This window comes from Esox lucius, chromosome 2 (assembly GCF_011004845.1).
Source record: "Esox lucius isolate fEsoLuc1 chromosome 2, fEsoLuc1.pri, whole genome shotgun sequence".
Classification (NCBI taxonomy): domain Eukaryota; kingdom Metazoa; phylum Chordata; class Actinopteri; order Esociformes; family Esocidae; genus Esox; species Esox lucius.
Window position 1 is genome coordinate 35,384,746 of NC_047570.1, and position 21,598 is coordinate 35,406,343.

The window sequence follows — 21,598 nt, forward strand, 5'->3', positions numbered from 1 at the left end:
CCAACTGTGGAATCTTTGAAACCGTCACCAATCCAGATGTTTCAGGCATAGCTGCTGAACAGCTAGCCACTTAAATTGGAAACACAGATCGGAGGAAGATTACGCTAGGCGTGATAGAATGCGGTAGATCCGTCAGATTATATCACTGCTTGCAGCTCTGGTGTAACCTAAGCTTTTGACTCACACAACATGTAGCCTAGCGGTTGAACCATTCGACCTGTAATTGAAAAGGTTGTTAATTGAAATCCCCATTCAACCTAATCCTAATTACTTCAGAGTTGACGCCCTGAAATCGACCCAGCCTCTCCACGCACTCGTACAACAGGAGTGGTTTGTTTTTGGTTGTCTGCCCCCCCCTCGCCATGGGCCGTTCTGGTTCCGACAAGACGAACTCTGCATTGTGTCTCCCTTCAGTGTTCCACTTCTCCCAGCGTTTTACCACGGTTGTTCCGGAGAGCTGCATGCTGATTCTGCTGGGTTTGGTTCTGGGCGGGATCGTCCTGCTGGCCAGTAAGAAGCAGCTGTACCAGTTGGAGCCTGGCCTCTTCTTCCTCTTCCTCCTGCCAACCATCGTGGGTAGGTGACCATTTCACTTTCCCCAGGGGTACCCAATTTTTATTGTTGGGGGTATTCCTGGAATCAGGATGGAAAGATCAAGAAAACTGTGAATCTCACACATGGAAATTCTGGTAAACCTGATAATTTTGAGAAAGTTGCCATAATTCTGCATCTGTAGTGCCCTCTATATTATTCCAACTGTCTTGAAATGTTTGCTAGGATGGTAAGATGGTATTTCATGAGTCTGTGTTGCTACAATGCATCGTGGTCGTGTCACATATAAGCTTTGGTTTAATTCAGGTGACGCTGGTTATTTCATGCCTGCCCGGCTCTTCTTCGACAACCTCGGGGCCATCCTCTTGTATGCTGTGGTCGGAACCCTCTGGAATGCCTTCTGTACCGGCTTCTGTCTCTATGGGGCTAAAATGGTTGGCGTCATAGGTGAGTGATGAACGTTAGCGGCTGGGCTTGGGGTAAGTGTTTGGGGTAAGGGAGACACCGTACTGTGGCATTCTGGGGGAAATCTCCACACCGACTTCGGTCTGTACTGATCCAAATGCTTGGGGTCATAGGTTAATGGGGTGGGGTCATAGGTCATTTGGCGAAATAATCTCCATCTCTTTGCTCTCTGCCCAGATCATGTGAAGGCATGCACTGGTAGAAGCAGTATGCAGGGAAAGCATTCAACATACGGATTAAAACTGTCTAATGTAATCTCCTAACATTGGTGAACTGTGGAGTTCGAGAAGTTGGGAATTACTAATCTCAATATTTGGAAAACTACCTTTGATAAAGCCGCGCGCATGTGTGCGTGTGTGTGTGCGTGTGTGTGTGCGTGTGTGTGTGCGTGTGTGTGTGTGTGCGTGTGTGTGTGTATGTGCGTGTGTGTGTGTGTGCGTGTGTCCAGATGAGAAGGTGCAGGCAGGTCTGATGGAGTTCCTTCTGTTTGGAGCGTTGATCTCGGCGGTGGACCCAGTGGCGGTGCTGGCAGTGTTTGAAGAGGTTCACGTCAACGAGACTCTATTCATCATAGTCTTCGGAGAGTCACTGCTTAACGACGCTGTCACCGTGGTGAGTCATAAAACACACACACACACACGGACCAAACTGTCTCTCACACACATAAACACAGAGAGAGACACACACACACACACATTTTTTCCCTGTGTGCTGTGAAACATGGGTTTTAGAAGCAGGTAACCATAGAGACAGTTAAGCTTTGAAGGTCAGTGTGAGAAGGGGACCTGGAGAGACCAGCTGGACGGTCAGAGGTTATGTCCCAAACGGCCCCCTTATTGTAGTACACACTACTTCTCACTGGAGCTCATCTTTTGACAGTGGAGCTGGTCACCACAAATGCCCTATAATGGGAATAGGGTAACATTTAGGACATTCACACTAGCAAGTCAATTAATTAAAGGAATTATTTCCTTGTGACGCGATTGCAATTTGATATCCACATTAGCTTTTTCCTAGCATTGGTACTGGCTAGCTAGCCAGCATGCTAGGTGGCGCTCAGTATGAACTGCCAGTCCACAGTAGAGCCTAGAAACTCTAATGAGCTTCAACTCGTCATCAGCGCGGCAATGTTTTGAAACATTTTTATAAAGTTGAGCTTTTCTTTTTTTTTTGTCCATCGCTTGCCGCCTGAAAAGTCCATCACTTGCCGCCTGTTTCATACTGCCTCGCCCCAACAGTTTAATTCCTTCACAGGTTACCTTGTCCCCATTGCTCATAGGTAGAAAGCTTTTTCATTTAGCTTCTCCACTTCTCTGTCTCTCTTTCTGTATGTTGCTCTCTCTCTTCGTCTCTAGCTGGCTAGTCAGTTTCTCCTAGCTGGACAACCAGGAACTGCTAGCTGGCTAACCAGGAACTGCTAGATGGCTAACCAGGAACCGCTAACTGGCTAACCACTAGGTGCCAGCTGGTTCATGAGTAGCTGTTAGCTGGCTAATGCTCACAGCATTCTTTTCATAGTTACATTCTTTCATGTGCATGAGGCATACTTTCAAGACTGCTTAACTACTACTACAATATACTATACAGGGGCCTCATTTTACAGTCCCGGTATTGGAACGGCTCCACACACGACGCTGAGCCCCGTGGCTGGTAATTAACACTGCACAGAATATCAAGTGTCAGCTTTATCCCAGCATGCTCAGAAACAGCTTTTATTTGCAAGTTATTAGACTGCTCAACATTTGGAGTGACTTACCACATACACACACACACACGCATCCACCTAGCTACATACACACAGACACACACATACACACGGACCTGAGACCCAGAATTCCAATTCCTGTTGCCTGAACCTAACACTTACCTTAACCATGCCTGAACCCTAAACCTTAATCTAGTCCAATAGCCTAACCCTCATCCTGACCGCTAATACCTAAGCATTCTCAATTCTAACACTGTCTCCAGCACTTTTCCCTAAACCTGACCGCTAATACCTAAGCATCCTCAATTCTAACACTGTCTCCAGCACTTTTCCCTAAACCTGACCGCTAATACCTAAGCATCCTCAATTCTAACACTGTCTCCAGCACTTTTCCCTAAACCTGACCGCTAATACCTAAGCATCCTCAATTCTAACACTGTCTCCAGCACTTTTCCCTAAACCTGACCGCTAATACCTAAGCATCCTCAATTCTAACACTGTCTCCAGCACTTTTCCCTAAACCTGACCGCTAATACCTAAGCATCCTCAATTCTAACACTGTCTCCAGCACTTTTCCCTAAACCTAAACCCTGAAGTGTAAATCACCTTTTTCTTAATGGGGACCTTTCCCCATTAAAGTTATACTTCAAGTTTCAATATGTTGCCACTTTGTTTACATTCTTATCTTTATTCACATCACTATCTTTATTAGTATTATTCTTTTTAAAAATGTAGTTCAATTTAATTCATTATTTGTCAGTCTGTTCCAGCTGTCTCCGTCTCTTTCTGCTGTGTACTTCTATTCCTGCTGTGTACTTCTATTTCTGCTGTGTCCTTCTATTCCTGCTGTGTCTTTCTGTTCCCGCTGTGTCCGTCTATTCCTGCTGTGTCCTTCTATTCCTGCTGTGTCCTTCTATTCCTGCTGTGTCCTTCTATTCCTGCTGTGTCTTTCTGTTCCTGCTGTGTCCGTCTATTCCTGTTGTGTCCTTCTATTCCTGCTGTCTCTTTCTATTCCTGCTGTGTCCTTCTATTCCTGCTGTGTCTTTCTGTTCCCGCTGTGTCCGTCTATTCCTGTTGTGTCCTTCTATTCCTGCTGTGTCTTTCTGTTCCTGCTGTGTCCGTCCGTCTCCGGCATGTCCTGTTCATATGACACATGTAAAAAGTCTTGAAACTAATACTCATGAATATGGGGCATTAACCTTAACCCATACAGTGGGGAGAACAAGTATTTGAAGTCTGTAATGTCATGTAGAAGTCCGTAATTTTTATCATAGGTAAAAAAAATATTTTACCTCCATACAGACATTCTCCAGATCCTTCAGGTTTTGGGGCTGTCGCTGGGCAATACAAACTTTCAGCTCCCTCCAAAGATTTTCTATTGGGTTCAGGTCTGGAGACTGGCTAGGCCACGCCAGGACCTTGATATGCCTCTTAAGAAGCCACTCTTTAGTTGCCCTGGCTGTGTGTTTCGGGTCATTGTCATGCTGGAAGACCCAGCCATCTTCAATGCTCTTACTGAGGGAAGGAGGTTGTTGGCCAAGATCTCGCGATACATGGCCCCATCCATCCTCCCCTCAATACGGTGCAGTCGTCCTGTCCCCTTTGCAGAAAAGCATCCCGAAAGAATGATATTTCCACCTCCATGCGTCACGGTTGGGATGGTGTTCTTGGGGTTGTACTCATCCTTCTTCTTCCTCCAAACACGGCGAGTGGAGTTTAGACCAAAAAGCTCTATTTTTGTCTCATCAGACCACATGACCTTCTCCCATTCCTCCTCTGGGTCATCCAGATGGTCATTGGCAAACTTAAGACGGGCCTGGACATGCGCTGGCTTGAGCAGGGGGACCTTGCGTGCGTTGCAGGATTTTAATCCATGACGGCATAATGTGTTACTAATGGTTTTCTTTGAGACTGAGGTCCCAGCTCTCTTCAGGTCATTGACCAGGTCCTGGCAGTGTAGTTCTGGGCTGATCCCTCACCTTCCTCATGATCATTGATGCCCCACAAGGCGAGATCTTGCATGGAGCCCCAGACCGAGGGAGATTGACCATCATCTTGAACTTCTTACATTTTCTAACAATTGTTGCCTTCTCACCAAGCTGCTTGCCTATTGTCCTGTAGCCCATCCCAGCCTTGTGCAGGTCTACAATTTTATCCCTGATGTCCTTACACAGCTCTCTGGTCTTGGCCATTGTGGAGAGGTTGGAGTCTGTTTGATTGAGTGTGTGGACAGGTGTCTTTTATACAGGTAACGGGTTCAAACAGGTGCAGTTAATACAGGTAATGAGTGGAGAACAGGAGGGCTTCTTAAAGAAAAACTAACAGTTCTGTGAGAGCTGGAATTCTTACTGATTGTTAGGTGATCAAATACTTATGTCATGCACTAAAATGCACAGTTGAAGTGTACCTTTGATAAAAATGACAGACTTCTACATGCTTTGTAAGTAGGGAAACCTGCAAAATCGGCAGTGTATCAAATACTTGTTCTCCCCACTGTACATACTAACTGATGTTTCCCCGCTTTAGTTTTACTACGCCAAACCCTGTAAATGTTTAGCCTGGTTTATCTGGTAATTGAACTGTGACCTCTTTTGACAGCCATCATTACCAGATCACATCCAACAGACCTCATTAAACCACAAACTCACCGTAATATTTGTCACACACCAACACGTGGTCACAACGTCTAAAAGCTGGGAACTGCTGAGTCCTCTAAACCCATTAAGCACCCTGGTAATGTGAAGAGGTCAGATTAACACACATTAGTAGTTTGACCCGTCTGTGTGGCATTAGGGGGTTTTGGACCAGTAACCCCTGAGGTATTGCGTTCTTGCATGTGCCAAATGCACACGCACGTACGTGTGCACACACACACACACACACACACACACACACCCACCCACATAGACAAGCTCACTAGCCCTGGACAACACATTGTTCTCCTCCGCTTCAGTTAAATAATCTGCTCTACTCTGGGTTAGTTATAATTACCTTCTCAGGCCCGTCCTCTGGGAATAATCCATGAGATCCCTTTCCTATTGCCGAGGCTCCCGCTGGTGAAATGGCATCTAAATATTCTCCTGGTAAGCATGAACGCTGCACAACAATAGCAACACAATATCGAGAACGCCAACAACGACCAGATTTGTAGTATTGCACCCTAGAGTCGATGCACCACTGTAGAGCCTTTCTCACAAGCAGGCTGTCAGACGGTGAGTCATGCATTTTGCCCCAGAATGCTCATGAGCTCTGTGAGTCCACATGGTTCTCTGCGTTTGGCCAGTGCCCAGCGGCACCTCCCCTGTAGAATGATACACACCCACAAAGTCCAACTTTGTTTCTCGGGCCAGGCTTATGCACTCCACAGCTGGCTGTACTCTGAAGCTAAGCAGGGTCAATCCTGGTCAGTCCCTGAGGGCCAGACGCTGCTTGAAGTGGTGTTTAGAGGGCCAGTAGGGGGCACTGTTCATTCCCAGTGCCCCAGGGTGGTCAAGGGGATATTGGGGCGTATGGGCCCCTCTTTCAGAAGGGGCGGTAAATGACTCCAGTAGTTAATAATGTTTCCTGGTAAAAGTGTCTTAATTCTCAACCCAGATTTATTTACATAGTCAGCCCACTCTCCTTATTTGCATTCATCACTACTAACCTTTTTGTGAGTTCAGGGACAAATTGCTCGGGGTGTCTCACCAAAGTTGGTGATACAGCGTGGTGGTGGATCAGAAGAGTTCCGACCTCGCTTTGTATTGCGCTTCGGGTGTCTTGAAAAGCAACGCTCCCATCAATTCTAAATGTTAAATAGGAATTCAAAACGTTAAATACGTTAGCCCTGCAGACCATCCTGCATTCTAAAACTCATTTGAATAATCTCAAATACCCTCTGTGACTAGTTTTTGCTGCCGAGCCGAACAAACATTCTCAAAACCGTATGCCTACAAACAAATGCTCAGCTTATTTGAAAGGTTTTGAATACTATTCCCTCATGGTGATGAGAACTCCAACCGTGTTTTTCTCAGGCTTGTCTCGGCGTAGCCTGTCAGAAGCGTTAGGGCATCTATTTCCATATTTGCGTGTCGACGCCGAAACGTTTCTGTGCTAAGCCCTCGCCAAACTCCCTCCTGCTCCCTACCTCTTCTGCTGCATGAGCCCTTTTAGTCGGTAGGTTTCAGGCATACTGACAGAACAGTACCTCTCTGGTCTTTTGTCTTTTGGTCCACCGAGTCTTTGTGAAGTTAACGCGATCGTTTTTAGAGTGGGTGTACGTTCAAAATGGCACACTAGTCCCTAAGCAGTACATCACCTTCATTCGACCTGAGGTAGTGCATTAACCTGAGAATAGTGTGCTATTTTAGCCGCGAGGTCTCTGTTCTTAGCAGTGTTCCCACCGTGCTTTAGCAGTGTTCCCACCGAGCTTTAGCAGAGAGCAACAGTTTACAACGTGTTTGTTTGTGGGAAGATTAAACGACATTGAAGCTAAAGGCTGACCCCAGCCACTGTAGTCTGTATGAATCATCCCACCCTCTGCGAGGTCCCCTGTAACACGGAAACATTTGCATGTCAGGGATGCAGTCCTCTTCAACCTAGCTTCCGTTTCCCCCCTGAAAACAGGATGCGGGGGACCTCCGCTCAGGTGTTTCTTTTGCACATGCAATAAATCAGGTTAGCCAAAGCATCTCAGACTAGAGACTAGAGCGTAGAATTTAAACTAAATATAGGTCTGCGTTGTAGCATTTACATCACATTTTAGTCATTTAGCAGACGCCCTTAACCCAGAGGGACTTACACCTAGTAAACACTGAACATTTTAAAATAGCTAGGTTCAACAACCACTCCTTACATTAGCGCCATTCCATCTAGCCTAATGTACTGTGTTCCACCTGTAGTACGGTACCGTTCTGGCAGAGAACATGCGTGGGCTGGTTCAACTTTCTCCCTTCAATTACCGTGGGATATTCTGAGGGAGCCGGGGAAATGCTTTTCCCTCAACATGCGCCACGTTCTCTTCACATCCCGCCGCTCTATCGCCTCCCCCTTTCTCCTTGCCCTCTGTCACCAACCTCGCTGTCTCCTCCCCTCTCCCTAAGCCCTATCTCTCCCTTCTCCTTCCTTCCATCAGGTTGTTTCCTCTACAGGTCAAAGCCTTGAGAGTGGTCTAACCATAATGAGTAACCCTCTAGGAGGGCACGGGGGGGGTGGGATTCTTTGGGAGCAGCCAGGCCTGGGGGTGTGCTGCCACGCCCTCTCAACCCCTGGCGTGGGAATATATATATATATATATATATATATATATATATATTATTGTGATGGACAGGAAGTCACAGGCAGTAATCCATGATGAGTTCACAGCCAGCGTCTCGAGGTGCAGGAGAGCTGGGACGACGGGTGTCTTGTCTTTCTCTCCGCTGTAGGTGCTGTACAAGGTGTATATGTCCTTCGTCGAGGTGGGCTCTGAGAACGTCCAGACAGCCGACTACTTCAAAGGAGTGGGTGAGCCTGTGTTCCGATCTGTACCTGATGTCATTTCCTGTGTCTGAACATACCTTTTGTCTCCAGTTTACTCACGCGTTAGCTATAGTTAATTCGGGTAGCTTTGCGGTGTTCTCTAGGGTTCTCCTCGGGTTCCTGGAAAAGTCAAATCCAGGCCCCCAAATGGACCAGAGGATGTTTACACCTCGACCGATCTAGAGGACATATTAGTACCCAGACCCAAACAGCCCAGAGATGAAATACACTGACCCGACTTAACAGGGTCCTGGTCTGGACAAGTCCCAATTTGGGGTCCTGGTCTAGGTTCTGGTCTGGATAAGTCCCATTTTGACCCGTTACATAATAGCCCTTCAGCTTAACCCCTGGTTAACAAATAAGTATTTATATGTTGGCTAGGCAATAGATCAATAAATGTACTTAGTAAATCATTAGTATACACAGCCATACAGAGCTGTGGGTCTATCTGGGTTTATCAGCTGTAGTTCCCTTGATTTGAGAACTAATCACAATCAAGCAGGACCTGATCTGGACTGAATGGACCAATCGGGTCCTGTAGAGACCCCTAGCACACTCAACATTTCCTGTATGTGACTCTTTCTGAAGGAGACCATCACTTGCCAATCACTGAACCCATCCCTCTCTGTCCACCTCCACAGCTTCCTTCCTCATCGTCAGTATTGGGGGGACCTTGGTGGGGCTGATCTTCGCTGCTCTTCTAGCCTTTATCACACGTTTCACCAAGAAGGTCCGCATCATCGAGCCTCTGTTCGTCTTCCTCATGGTCTACCTGGCCTACCTCACTGCTGAACTCTTCTCTCTGTCAGCCATCTTGTCGTGAGTACATCTTCAGTAGATGTCATGTGTCACCATTGGCTTGTTGATTGTATCCAGGTTCTGGTAACTGAGAGTACTGCAATGTCAGGGTTTTTTATCTGCAAAAACGTTTCTCCGTTATTTTAACCGGTAGGAATGCTAAGGACGCTTTGTTAATACAGCAACAACCTGGAGAAGTTAGGGTTGACTGTCATGGACTGGATGACAGGATTGTCGGCTCTAGGGTTCTTTTTAATATAAAATTATTTTCTGCCTGTTTGCGGTTTGTTTGTTTTCTGTTGGCAGTCTGTTTTCTGCCTGCTCGCTGCTCGTTTGCTGCTTGTTTATTGCCTGTTACTAGTTTCCTTATTTGTCATTGGAATTCCCCATTAGCTGCCATTATGGCCACACTAAATGGAGTCCTATACTTAATGAAAACTCATTATTGGACAACAGGACTTTAGGGATAACATTCTTAATGGAAACATGTGGACATCACAGGGGTCTGTTTGTCTGGGGTGGACAGCAGGAAGTATTACCAAACAGCTTGGCAATTGGTTTGGAGTGGAGTGAGCCATCTCCTCCTCCACTCCTCCTCCACTCCCCTACCCTCTCCTCCTCCACTCCCCTACCCTCTCCTCCTCCACTCCTCCTCCACTCCTCCTCCAATCCACTGCCCTCTCCTCCTCCACTCCACTGCCCTCTCCTCCTCCACTCCACTACCCTCTCCTCCTCCACTCCACTACCCTCTCCTCCTCCACTCCCCTACCCTCTCCTCCCCTTCCCTCGCCCTCTCCTCCTCCTCCCCTGTCCTCCTCTGGTTTGAATCCCAGAGGCTCCAAGGTGAATTAGTTCATGGGCCCTTGCACAAGGCACTAAACCTGTTTGCTCTTGTAAGCTGCTCAGGATGAGATCCTTTACTATCTTACTAAAATGTTATTCCAGGTTTGCCACATTGTCATTTCCACTTTGCCTAATGAGAAATGTCAACACCCTACAGAAAATGTCAGTTAATTATACCACAATAATTCACAAGTCCTTTTACTGAAGAATCTTTATCATGCTGTGTGAAAATGATTCAAATATAGATCTAGCATCTGCAGATCCTCAGTAGTGTCTGGTCATTGAAGTTTTAGTAAACTCCGCTTTTAGTAAACTCCCTGTGGCCTTTCCAGCTCGAACTCAACCAAACAGACATTTTCAGGCAAACTCAAAATCTCATTATTCATGAGGGAATTAGATTACATTGGATTAAATCAGGGTTTGGAATGGACCCGAATGTGCTACTGGCCAAGTCCCTGGTCTCCACACTTTATCACATGGATATTACAACGATGTGGAGGTAACTCCCTCCGAAGAGTGCTTACACCAATCCTATGCTTTTATATCCACGGCAAGCCTTTCTCCGAGGGTAGAGATGTGGGATGAGTCAGAATTCCTGCTGGGACGAGTCCTTTTTATAAGGTCAGGGATGATAAGTCAATTTAGATGTAGTTTAAACACGGCTTCGGCTTGTTCTCAGGGAGACCCTGAACACGACTTCATTTGAGGCTCCTGTATTACCAGCGCCACCCTCTGGCTACTGAGGGTCACACACCTCTCCCTTAAAAAGCGTTGATTACTCACGTACCGCGGTATGGACTCAAGTGACCTGTGAATTATGGACGCACGCACGGTCGCTCAACGCACGGCGTTTCCTTCACAGGCATTTGGTAAACGGACAGACGTGGCGGTCAAAAATGATAAACGTTAGAAACCATTTTAATCCTCGAATAGCCCAGAGGGAAGATCAAATTAAGAGTGTAGCCGTAATGAAAGCAGTGCTGTAAAAGCAACACGCTCACTGCTAACCGTGGACTGGTTATACATGTTCTAAAGGATACAAGGATAAAGGACCCCTTTACATTATTTTAAATGACATTTTCTCAGTTCTAATCCGTAATCTTTTCCTCTCTTCTCCTTTCCCTCACTCCTCTTCTCTTCCTCTGTCCTCTTCCCGCCTCCTCCTTCAGGATGACGTTCTGTGGCATCGGCTGTAACAAGTACGTGGAGGCCAACATATCCCAGAAGTCTCGCACCACCGTGAAGTACACGATGAAGACCTTGGCAAGCATCGCTGAGACCATCATCTTCATCTTCCTGGGCATCTCGGCGGTGGACAAGTCCAAGTGGGCCTGGGACACGGGACTCATCTCCTGCACGCTCATCTTCATCTTCGTCTTCAGGGCCTTGGGTAGGCGTTGTTCAGGACTGTGTATCCTTCTCACGTTTCACGAATAACCAGCAGATTAATGAACACGGGACACGGAGGAGTTTTCAAAGAAAGACTGCAACCGATGCGTCTTCTCTCCTGTCTGTGTCGTCAGGTGTTGTCATGCAGACCTGGGTGCTCAACTGGTTCCGCCTCGTCCCATTGGACAAGATCGACCAGGTGGTGATGTCGTACGGTGGCCTTCGTGGGGCGGTGGCGTTTGCCTTGGTGGTGCTGCTGGATGCTGACCAGGTCCCGGCTAAAGACTACTTTGTGGCCACTACGATCATAGTGGTGTTCTTCACTGTCATGTTCCAGGTGAAGTAGGCCTACTATTCATTCATTATGTCCATGGATATCTCCAAATGCCTTCCCCACATAATGGATATTATTATTACTTTTCATTCTTATTCTTATTGATGTAGATATTGTACAGTGAACATACACTGCATGTTGTGATTGAGGCCTTGGTTCTCCTGATTCTGGTTCTTTTCATGCTGCTCATTGCCACCTCCGCCTGTAGTTTGCCGACTGGTTAATAGTAGATGATGTGTGTGTATCATGCTGAACTGAGGGGACCGAGGGCAGGTGTGTGTATCATGTTTCACAGCTGAACTGAGGGGACCGAGGGCAGGTGTGTGGGTATTGAGAAGTGATCCAGAGATCCAAATGACACTGTTAACTGGGCACGACTTTCTCCTGCACTGTTTGGACCCACCCTTCCTGTCCTTTATTTGATCTGTCTAGTCTTTGCGTTGCTGCTCTGCTAATCGTATTTACAAGTAGCTCTCAAGATTTGATTAATCTGTTTATTGATTTGTTGATATCAATGTGGGAGAGGCTCAATGTCTGTCCTGCACACAAACACTGTTAATCCTTCTGGCGTCCTAACCTGGGTGTGAATGTCAGGATTGTGATCTGTCTCTCACTTTCTCTACCTCTCGTTCTGTTTGTCTTTTCCTTCTCCTGGTTTGGTTGTATCACTTATGATCTCTTTCTTCTCCAGGGTTTAACCATCAAGCCCCTGGTGAACTGGCTGAAAGTGCCTCGTGCCACAAACCGTAAGCCCACAATCAACGAGGAAATCCACGAACGGGTGAGGGAATTGCCTCACTTTATTTTGATTGGGTTCTAATCATTTCAGTTCAAAGTCCATTATTTTATAAGTTTCCTGTGTACTTAGTCCTGTGCAATTTCTCGCTAATTTCTCTCATACTTGCGGCACACACTCACATCTTCGAATGACCGCTATGCTACTGTTACACTGTTTGATGAGGGCGTATTCCCTAATATAATTCCATTTAACAACCATTTAGACTGGTTATGGAAAGGGCATGGTCCTGCTCGGAGGTAGATAAGACCGTATCAGCCAGGTATTAGGAAGATTTCCAATGTACTTAATCACTGAGGAAATGGGAATTGTCGTAATGACCTTACAATGCAAAGATAAGAGTTATTACCTTGCTACTACTCAGGTTCTTCATCACACTTGCATCACATCACAGCTGGGGACACTTTTAAAAAACCCACAGTGCCTTTAACCAGCTTTTGGAATGACCCGAATCCTTAGACAGTGCTTCTCCTGTCCAGAGACTATCCAGTATAGCAGGGAGGGCTGGAAGAAGGACCGTTCCATTCTAATGACGCTGTCCACCTCGTTGTGCGGATCCTCCAGTTGTCTAAGATGTATTTTCATGGCAGTGTTAAATGTAGCCAGAGCCTGTCCAGTCCATCCGGGAAAGGCCGGGCTACGTCAGAGGGCCTGGGATGATTTATTAATCCAACCCATTAGGCAGCTCCGATGCGAACTCGCTTCCTGCTCCCAACACCACCCTGCCACAGACATCTTAGTATCAACTCCAACTCATCTCCAGTGTCTGGTGGAGTTGGGTGGAGAGAGGTAGACGAGCTGAAATAAGATGAAAGGGGTCAAGAATGGAGATGGATGCTCTCTGAGAACATAAACCTCTTTAGAGAGAGTCTGGCTAATCTGTGATGCCGCTAAACTCGGCCCAGATGTCTGATCTCATTTTGAGGCGGTTCGCTGCAACAGACAATGTGAGTTGTGATCAAACGGACCGAAACGTTGTCAGTTCTTGTGCGTCTGGATAAAATCACTTTGGTAACAAACACTTTTCTGTCTTTGGATTTAAATGACGGGCATGTTGTTAATTAAGGCGACTGATGCTTTTTTCTCAAGTGGAAATCATCTCTGACATGTCAAAGTGGAAAATATTTTTGCGCCTCACATGCACAACAGATGTATAAACAGGCTGCTTAAATAATGATCCTCCTGTATACAAAAACCATTGTTTGACTATGATAACTGTAATTGTCTCCTCAGGCCTTCGACCACTGCTTGACCGCGGTAGAGGACATCGCTGGACTCAACGGTTACCACCACTGGAGAGACAAGTCAGTGATACCCCCGTTACTCTCTGTTATGATTCTCTGATCCCTGAATCCTAACATGAGCTGTGGCTGAGTCTTAGTCATGCGGTCGTCCCAGCCGTGGGTTTGTACCACGACATCGTCCACTATCATCCATCCACCCCTTACCCGTCCTTTTGTAAGAAAAAATAATATTTTTTTTTAAAAAGTCTAAGGAAATCGAGGAGATGACATGGAGCATGATCCCAAAAGACGTGCTGACCGCTGTGATACTATGAAATGTCCAAATACCCAGTGATAATAAACCCACAGAGGAACTGTCACTCTGCTCCCATTCAACCCTGTCAGGACCTTCTCCTTTCACGTGTTTGTAACGTCTCCTCCTTCTGTCTATGGGCCTGTCCATCTAGGTGGGAGCAGTTTGACAAGAACTACCTGAGCAAGCTGTTGCTGCGCAAGTCTGTGTACCGGAAGAGTGAATTGTGGGAGGCCTATCAGAAGATCAACATCAGAGACGCCATCAGCGTCATAGATCAGGTACGTTGCGGTTCCAGCAGTTTCAGGTTCCAAGTTAAATCGAAATGAAACAGCGTTTTGGTCGACTGGAAGGTGAAATGTCCGCGCTAAATATTTTCAGCCTTCTAAGGGGCAAGAGGCTCTGACGTGCTCTCTTTGCTACCGTCCTGAGTGGGTTTTTGCCCATGCTGGTGTTTGGGGCGATGTGGACACCAGAGGAACTTAAGGTCTGGTTTGGTGATTGGCTTGGAGGGTGTTTTGGTAGTACATAACCTTCTCACGTTATGATCCCTGTTGTCTTGGATGGGAGACAGCGGTTTTGGAATGGGATCTGGAAAGCCTTTACACCAGGTTCTGGGATTAGGTTCTGAGTGAGGGAGCCATGCCTGGGCTTTCGAACACTTGAACTGTGCACACTGACTGCACACGTACACACACACACACAAACAAACAAACATCCACCCAGCCAAACATGTACACACACACACACACACACTCCTTAGGCATTGGGACAGTGAAGCATATTTCCTTGTTTTGGCAGGAAATCAGAAACTGATGGTCCACGAGAAGTCCTCAGCTATGAGTTTAGAATGTGTTGAGCTCTTCTGGAACGGTGGCGTTTTCTGGCGTCATGGCGTCACACAACTCGATTCCCGTTTCAGCCTGTGTTTCCTTTTTCATCCCTGATGGATTTTCAGAGCTTATGCCGTTTTTTAGTGTTGCCCACCAATGTTGTTTTGTTTCGGCGGGCATTTACCGATATTTTCCTTAACAGGCGTGACATGAGAACACGTCAGGGTTTGGCCACGCTGGAGAAGAGCTTGTTTAGAATTTGCTTAATTAATAAACTCTCCAGCAACCATATAGGCTGCGTCCAGATGAGAGGAAGAGTGGTCGGACAGGAGTTTAATATTGCTCGTGCCCAGTTGTGATGGATCAACTACACCACTAGATGGCGGCACTCATCAAATCATGGCAGCTAGGCATCGAGACTGGCACAGGGTACTTACTAGCTGCTATTGTCTGTGTCTGTATCTGTGTGTATGTGTGTCTGTGTGTGTCTCTGTGTGTGTCTGTGTGTCTGCATATGGGGCTGTTCATCATGTACTGTTTTTTTTCCCGGTGGATCAGTTGAAAGATTCATGTGTTTTTTATACAGGGATCCCACTGTGTTTCCACATGGCCTCAATACTGTAACCACTCCTGCTCAGCTAATTATCAGAACTTATGGAAAACAACTTTTGTATGCCAGCCTATTTCTGTCTGTGTGTGTGTGTCTGTGCGTGTGTGTCTGTGGTAGTGTGTGTGTGTGTCATTCATGGAAATGTTTTAACTTTGAAGCTGTGGCTCGTAGGCGTATCACAGATGCGTTGTTTTCTCAAAACCTTAAGTTCTACGTCCTTAGAGTCCTATATTCTCAAGTCACAAATCAAGCCAGCCTTCGTGTTTCTGAAAGCTGCTAAGGAAACATTTTTAAAGCTAAAGTGGTGCACATTTCCAAGGCTAACTATGTAATACAACTAAATAATGCAAAGAAATACAGCTGGGTCCAAGTCTGCGATTACAGCATTGGTATTCTCCGATAGAGATGTTTTAAGTTCTGTTAGCTTGATATGAGACTTTTTAACATTGCATAAATGCAATTAAGCAGACAATTTCCAGTAGACAGTGGATCCATTTTGATAATTTGGGATCCCTCGACTGTAAAAGTAACAGTGGGGAACTATGGCAGATGCTGAGAGAGGATGTCAGCATCTAGAGAGATCACAGGCCTGTTGAAGGGTACCTAGAAGGCTGGGTGTGGGTATTCTCTGTAGCTTGGCTTGTTCATACGGGTGTTGGCGGCTGGGTCAGCAAGTAGAGAAAGATCTGAGACCTACTAGGAGTTAGAAGGGCCTGTGATGAGAAGGAGGGCGGAGGGAGTTTCAAAGGTCAAGGCCTCATCAAGGTCACATTGTCTTTCATTTCCACTGTTCTCTGCTTCACCTTTCATTCCTTCTCTTCACTGTCTTCTCTCCTCTCCACTCCTCTGTTCTCCTCTCTTCTCCTCTCCACTCCTCTGTTCTCCTCTCCACTCCTCAGTTCTCCTCTCCACTCCTCTGTTCTCCTCTCCACTCCTCAGTTCTCCTCTCTTCACTGTCTTCTCTCTTCTCCTCTCCACTCCTCTGTTCTCCTCTCCACTCCTCTGTTCTCCTCTCTTCACTGTCTTCTCTATGCTCCACTCCTCTCCTCTTCACTCCTCTGTTCTCCTCTCCACTCCTCAGTTCTCCTCTCTTCACTGTCTTCTCTCTGCTCCACTCCTTTCTTCTCTTTTTGTTTCTCCTCTCTTCTCTTCTTTACAGTCCTTTCTTCTCCTCTCCACTTCTCCCCCTCTCCTATATCGGATTTCCAGTCAAATACATGTTATAAGTGGATCAGACTTCATTCCTACAATATGTTCAGTTTATGACAGAATTGAAGTTGATAGACCGAGAAACCAAGCCAAGCCGACACACTAACCGTTGTCGCCAAGTGGGCACGTGTGATCTGGAGTCAGAGTTTAAACCACTTCACTTTACTCCAGCACTCAATTCCTCTCCACATCATTTTGAAGAAACCCTGTTTCTCTTAGTTAGGGATGAACAATGGTGGTATTACAAATACCTGCTTGTTCCCAGCCCCATTCAACCATCTTGATCCTGTCAGTCTGTTTTTCTACAAGAGCTTACAAGATCAAAATGGCTGTACAATACTAGCCTATTCCTGTACATTATCTTCCAAACAGGATTCCTGGAAATATGCTCCATTAACCACTCTGTCCCTCTATGTTCCAAATAGCACGCTATTCCATGTACAACCCCAAAAAAGTCGAGGCATTGCATAAAATGCAATCATTTGCAAATAATTTATACCTATATTTAATTGAAAATAGTACAAAGACAACATATCAAATGTTGAAACTGAGAAATTGTTTTGTTTTTGGAAAAATACATGCCCATTTTGAATTTGATGCCAGCAACACGTTTCAAAAAAGTTGGGACAGGGGGCATGTTTACCACTGAGTTGCATCACCTCTTTTAACAATACTCTGTAAGCGTTTGGGAACTGAGGAGACCAATTGCTGTAGTTTTGAAAGTGGAATGTTTTCCCATTCTTGCTTGATATACAGTAAGATTTCAGCTGCTCAACAGTTTGGGGTTTAATTTGCTGTATTTGTCATTTCATAATGCACCAAATGTTCTCAATAGGGGGCACTGCAGGCAGGCCAGTTTAGCACCCAGACTTTTACTACGGAGCCATGCTGTTTTGATATGTGTCATTGTCTTGCTGAAATAATCAAGGCTTTCCCTGAAAAAGACATCTTGATGGCAGCAAATGTTGCTCCAAAACCTGCATAGTTGTTCAGCATTTATTGTGCCTTCACAGATATGCAAGTCACCCATACCTTGTGCACTAATGCCTTGTGCACAACTGTGCGCTGATAAGAAGCCAGATTGTCCCTCTCCTCTTTAGTCTAGAGAGGACGCGGCATCCAAGATTCCCAAAAATTATTTCACATTTTGATTTGTCAGACCACAGGACAGTTTTCCACTTCGCCTCAGTCCATCTTAAATGAGCCCAGAGAAGGCAGCAGCGTTTCTGGATCTGGTTTCTTCTTTGCATTGTAGAGTTTACATTTTATTTGCAGACATACCGTGTTCACAGACAATGGTTTTCGGACCGTGTTCCTGAGCCCATGCAGTGATGTCCACTACAGAATCGTGTCTGTTTTTAATGCAGTGTCGCCTGAGGGCCCAAAGATCACGACCATACAATATTGGTTTTCGGCCTTGTCCCTTATTTCTCCAGATTCTCAGAAGTTTTTAATAGTATTATGCAAAATAGATGATGAGATCTCCAAACTCTTGCAATTTTATGTTGAGAAACGTTATTCTTAAATTGTTGCACTACTCGCCTGCGCAGTCTTTCACAGACAGGTGAACCCATCTTCAACTTTAATTCTGAAAGAATCATCCTCTCTGGGATGCTCTTTTTATACCCAATCATGTTACTGACCTGTTGCCAATTAACCTAATTAGTTGTGAGATGTTCCACCCTTTTTCTTTGCGTTACACAACTTTTCCAGTCTTTTGTTGCCTCTGTCCCATCTTTTTTTAAATGTGTTGCTGGCATCAAGTGGGCATATATTTTTCAAGAAACAATAAAATTTCTCAGTTTCAACATTTGATATGTTGTCTTTGTGTTATTTTCTATTGAATATAGGGTTTAAATGATTTGCACATCATTACGTTGTTTTTCTTTACATTTTACACAGTGTCCCAATTGTTGTACATGGCACCCTATTCCATATATATGACACCCTATTTCATATATATGGCACCCTATTCCATATATATGACACCCTATTCCATATATACGGCACCCTATTCCATATATATGGCACCCTATTACATATATGGCAACCTATTTCATATATATGGCACCCTATTCCATGAATTTCTTTTACTTCATGTAAAGATGTATTGACTTTATTATCTCACAGATTTCCAAGACGTGCGTTGATTAGAAGCTGAAGAAAAGCTTTGTGTATGCAGCTGATGAAACAATGAAACTTTGACCACACACAGGCCATTGCAAGTGTTTTAATCTTTGTCCTGCAGTTTTTAAGTCTCTCTGGACGCCCAGTCTTTAAAGATAGAATGTCATTTCCTGTGGCTTTTGGGTTCCATGCCACTCAACATCCTGAGCGAGGTCTAACTTCTAATATTAACCCCTTGGCTTCACGGCTCTGAAACCAGTTCACTCATACCCAGCGCCTACCGTCTATGTAGTACCCTCATATCCCCCCAGGCCTTTTAGGCTGAACCACTACACAGGGAATAGGGTGGCAACTAGGACGTGGTGTTCCAGTGCAAGGTGAAACATTGTTTTGTAAGAAGTGAAAAAGAAAACAATGTACTGCACTGAAAATACGTCCTTAGGACTTTCCTGGAAAACCACTTGACCGGACTCAACCTTCTAAACAAATAGGGGAAATTCAATTAAGAGCCGAAAGTCTGTAGCACAAATGGCAGACTAATCCTTACAGTACATACAGTACAACTTCTGTATATAGTTCACTACTGCTGACCAGAGATCTATTCCCTGCTCAGTGAAGTACTTTTGACCTGGCCTTGTCAATATTCTAGACAAATGTCTTCCCCCGTCACTTGCTCACTCAGGAGAATTCCTCGGCCAGTTTGAGTTCCAACGAAATACATTGTCTTCTTACTTACACTGCGCCTTTCTTTTATCCGAGTCTCTGGTTTCAAATGGGTGTTTTCCCCACTGTCAGCAGCACACGGTCACAGACACATTCCCACCGGTCCAGAAATGATCCCTGTTCCCCTTCATGCACCCTTGTTACTACCAGAGCCTTGTGGGCCCGGTTGGAAGGTAGCACACTCTGGGAACAGTGTGCCATTTGGAACAGAACAAGGCCTGGTTGAAGTCGGTACATTTAGCCTGTCAGAGTCCATTAGAGTGCCGTTTCACAGGCCTCTGAGCTGTAGGAATATGGTCTGTCTGGAGGAGGGGAACATGCCGTGTGGCTTAAACGGCAACCTATTCCCCAGATAGTGTTCTAGTTTTAGCCGGGGGTCCATAGGGTTCTGTTGAGAATAGTGTCCACTACAGGATAATAGGGTGTCATTTTGAAAGGCAAAAATACAGTCAGCCCTTTGATGTGCTTGACGTGCTCACCTCACTGGTGACGCTCTGCCTCTCTTTCTTCCAACTCTACATCGCTCTTTCTCTCTGTCTTCAGAGAGGCTTCAGAGCTAGGTAAACAAGGTCATGTCCAGATAAATCGGTGGTTTACTTCAGACCTGTGATTCACAAATTGTTTAGTTGGCCCCTACTGCCTAAAAGGTTCCCAACCCACGTCAATGTTAGCCATTCTGACCCTTGACCTCTTGTGGGGTTTTTTTCCTGTCCAGGGTGGCAACGTGCTGACATCCGCCAGGTTCTCCCTGCCCTCCATGGCCTCCAGGACATCTTTCCCAGAGGTCACCAATGTCACCAACTACCTGTGAGTTAAAGCTTTGTGTGTGTTTCCATAAGGTATTAATACATGTGCAGGAGGGGCTGTGGATGTTCATTGTCATAAATGCAGTTTAAATATGACACTGGGTGTGTCTGGGTATTTCTACGTTTTCAATACAATAGCCAGTCTTTATTTAACTCCCCTGGAGTGTGTCAAAGTGGAGTGTGTCTGTAGTCTGAAACAAAACAACTTCAACATACATTCTAAAACCCTGAATTAGTCTGGCAAATTTTACATCAAAACGAAATCATGTACCAATACAACACTTTTACTTATTAATGATAATATTACTCACCATCAAATGATCTCCTGTCGACTCGGGAAATGTTAGAGTTAAATGTGTTGTCCATGTCAAATAATTCTGACACATTTGATCATAAAAAGACACTGCTCATCAGAGCAGGAAGGAACAATGAGTGTCAGGGATCAACTGAATAATCCTGGAGAATGACAGGGGCTGTCTGGCCTGAAACAACTCAGCTTCTAATTCTGAAAACCGTTAGTGGGTCATGCATTTGGATGTTGTTCCCTACATTTTCCTATTCCATTCCAGAGTCTGTGTAATGGGGCTTATGTCTACTCCATGTACCCTGTCTTGCAGAAGAGAGAATGGCAGTGGAGTGTGTCTGGACCTCCAGGTGATTGACAATGTGTCTGGGGCCAAGGTGGAGGAGGAGTCAGAAACACATCACTTCCTGGCTGGGAACTTGTACAAGCCCAGGAGACGGGTAGGTCCCAATCAGCACACATGATCAGTGTGCATTTCTATATGTGGTGTTGATGTAAGGGACAATCGCATGTACATTTACAATGACATTAACTACATTAACATTACAGCTTCTACAGCAATTAATCTAAATCTGCACTTTATAAACAAACAGTTTAACTGTAACATGAAACAAACCCAGTTCTTTAACTGTAACATGAAACAAACCCAATTATTTAACTGTAACATGAAACAAACCCAATTATTTAACTGTAACATGAAACAAACCCAATTATTTAACTGTAACATGAAACAAACCCAGTTCTTTAACTGTAACATGAAACAAACCCAGTTCTTTAACTGTAACATGAAACAAACCCAGTTCTTTAACTGTAACATGAAACAAACCCAGTTCTTTAACTATAACATGAAACAAACCCAGTTCTTAAGACTGTAACATGAAACAAACCCAGTTCTTTAACTGTAACATGGAACAAATTCAGTAACTGTTGAACTGTTACATCTCCTCTGTCCTCCCTTACAGTACCAGTACCATTGACTCTCCTCTTGTTCATTCCTCTCTTCTGTCTCACCTCTTTAACCCTTCCTCTCCCTCATCCTCTCCCTCATCCTCCTCCCCCTCCTCCTCCT

The 21,598-nt window shown here is 45.3% G+C and overlaps 1 protein-coding gene across 1 annotated transcript in view; it reads left to right on the plus strand.

Annotated features, from left to right (window-relative positions):
• Positions 1-21,598, plus strand: part of slc9a5 (solute carrier family 9 member A5) — a 32,881-nt gene that overhangs the window by 8,034 nt on the left and 3,249 nt on the right. Inside the window, exons 2-13 of the mRNA XM_029114713.2 lie at positions 415-576; positions 859-999; positions 1,466-1,629; positions 8,128-8,206; positions 8,863-9,040; positions 11,032-11,252; positions 11,386-11,588; positions 12,277-12,366; positions 13,615-13,685; positions 14,072-14,198; positions 20,135-20,226; positions 20,843-20,969. Coding sequence (XP_028970546.1) covers positions 415-576; positions 859-999; positions 1,466-1,629; positions 8,128-8,206; positions 8,863-9,040; positions 11,032-11,252; positions 11,386-11,588; positions 12,277-12,366; positions 13,615-13,685; positions 14,072-14,198; positions 20,135-20,226; positions 20,843-20,969 — 1,655 coding nt within the window. The remainder of the gene's footprint in view (positions 1-414; positions 577-858; positions 1,000-1,465; positions 1,630-8,127; positions 8,207-8,862; positions 9,041-11,031; positions 11,253-11,385; positions 11,589-12,276; positions 12,367-13,614; positions 13,686-14,071; positions 14,199-20,134; positions 20,227-20,842; positions 20,970-21,598) is intronic.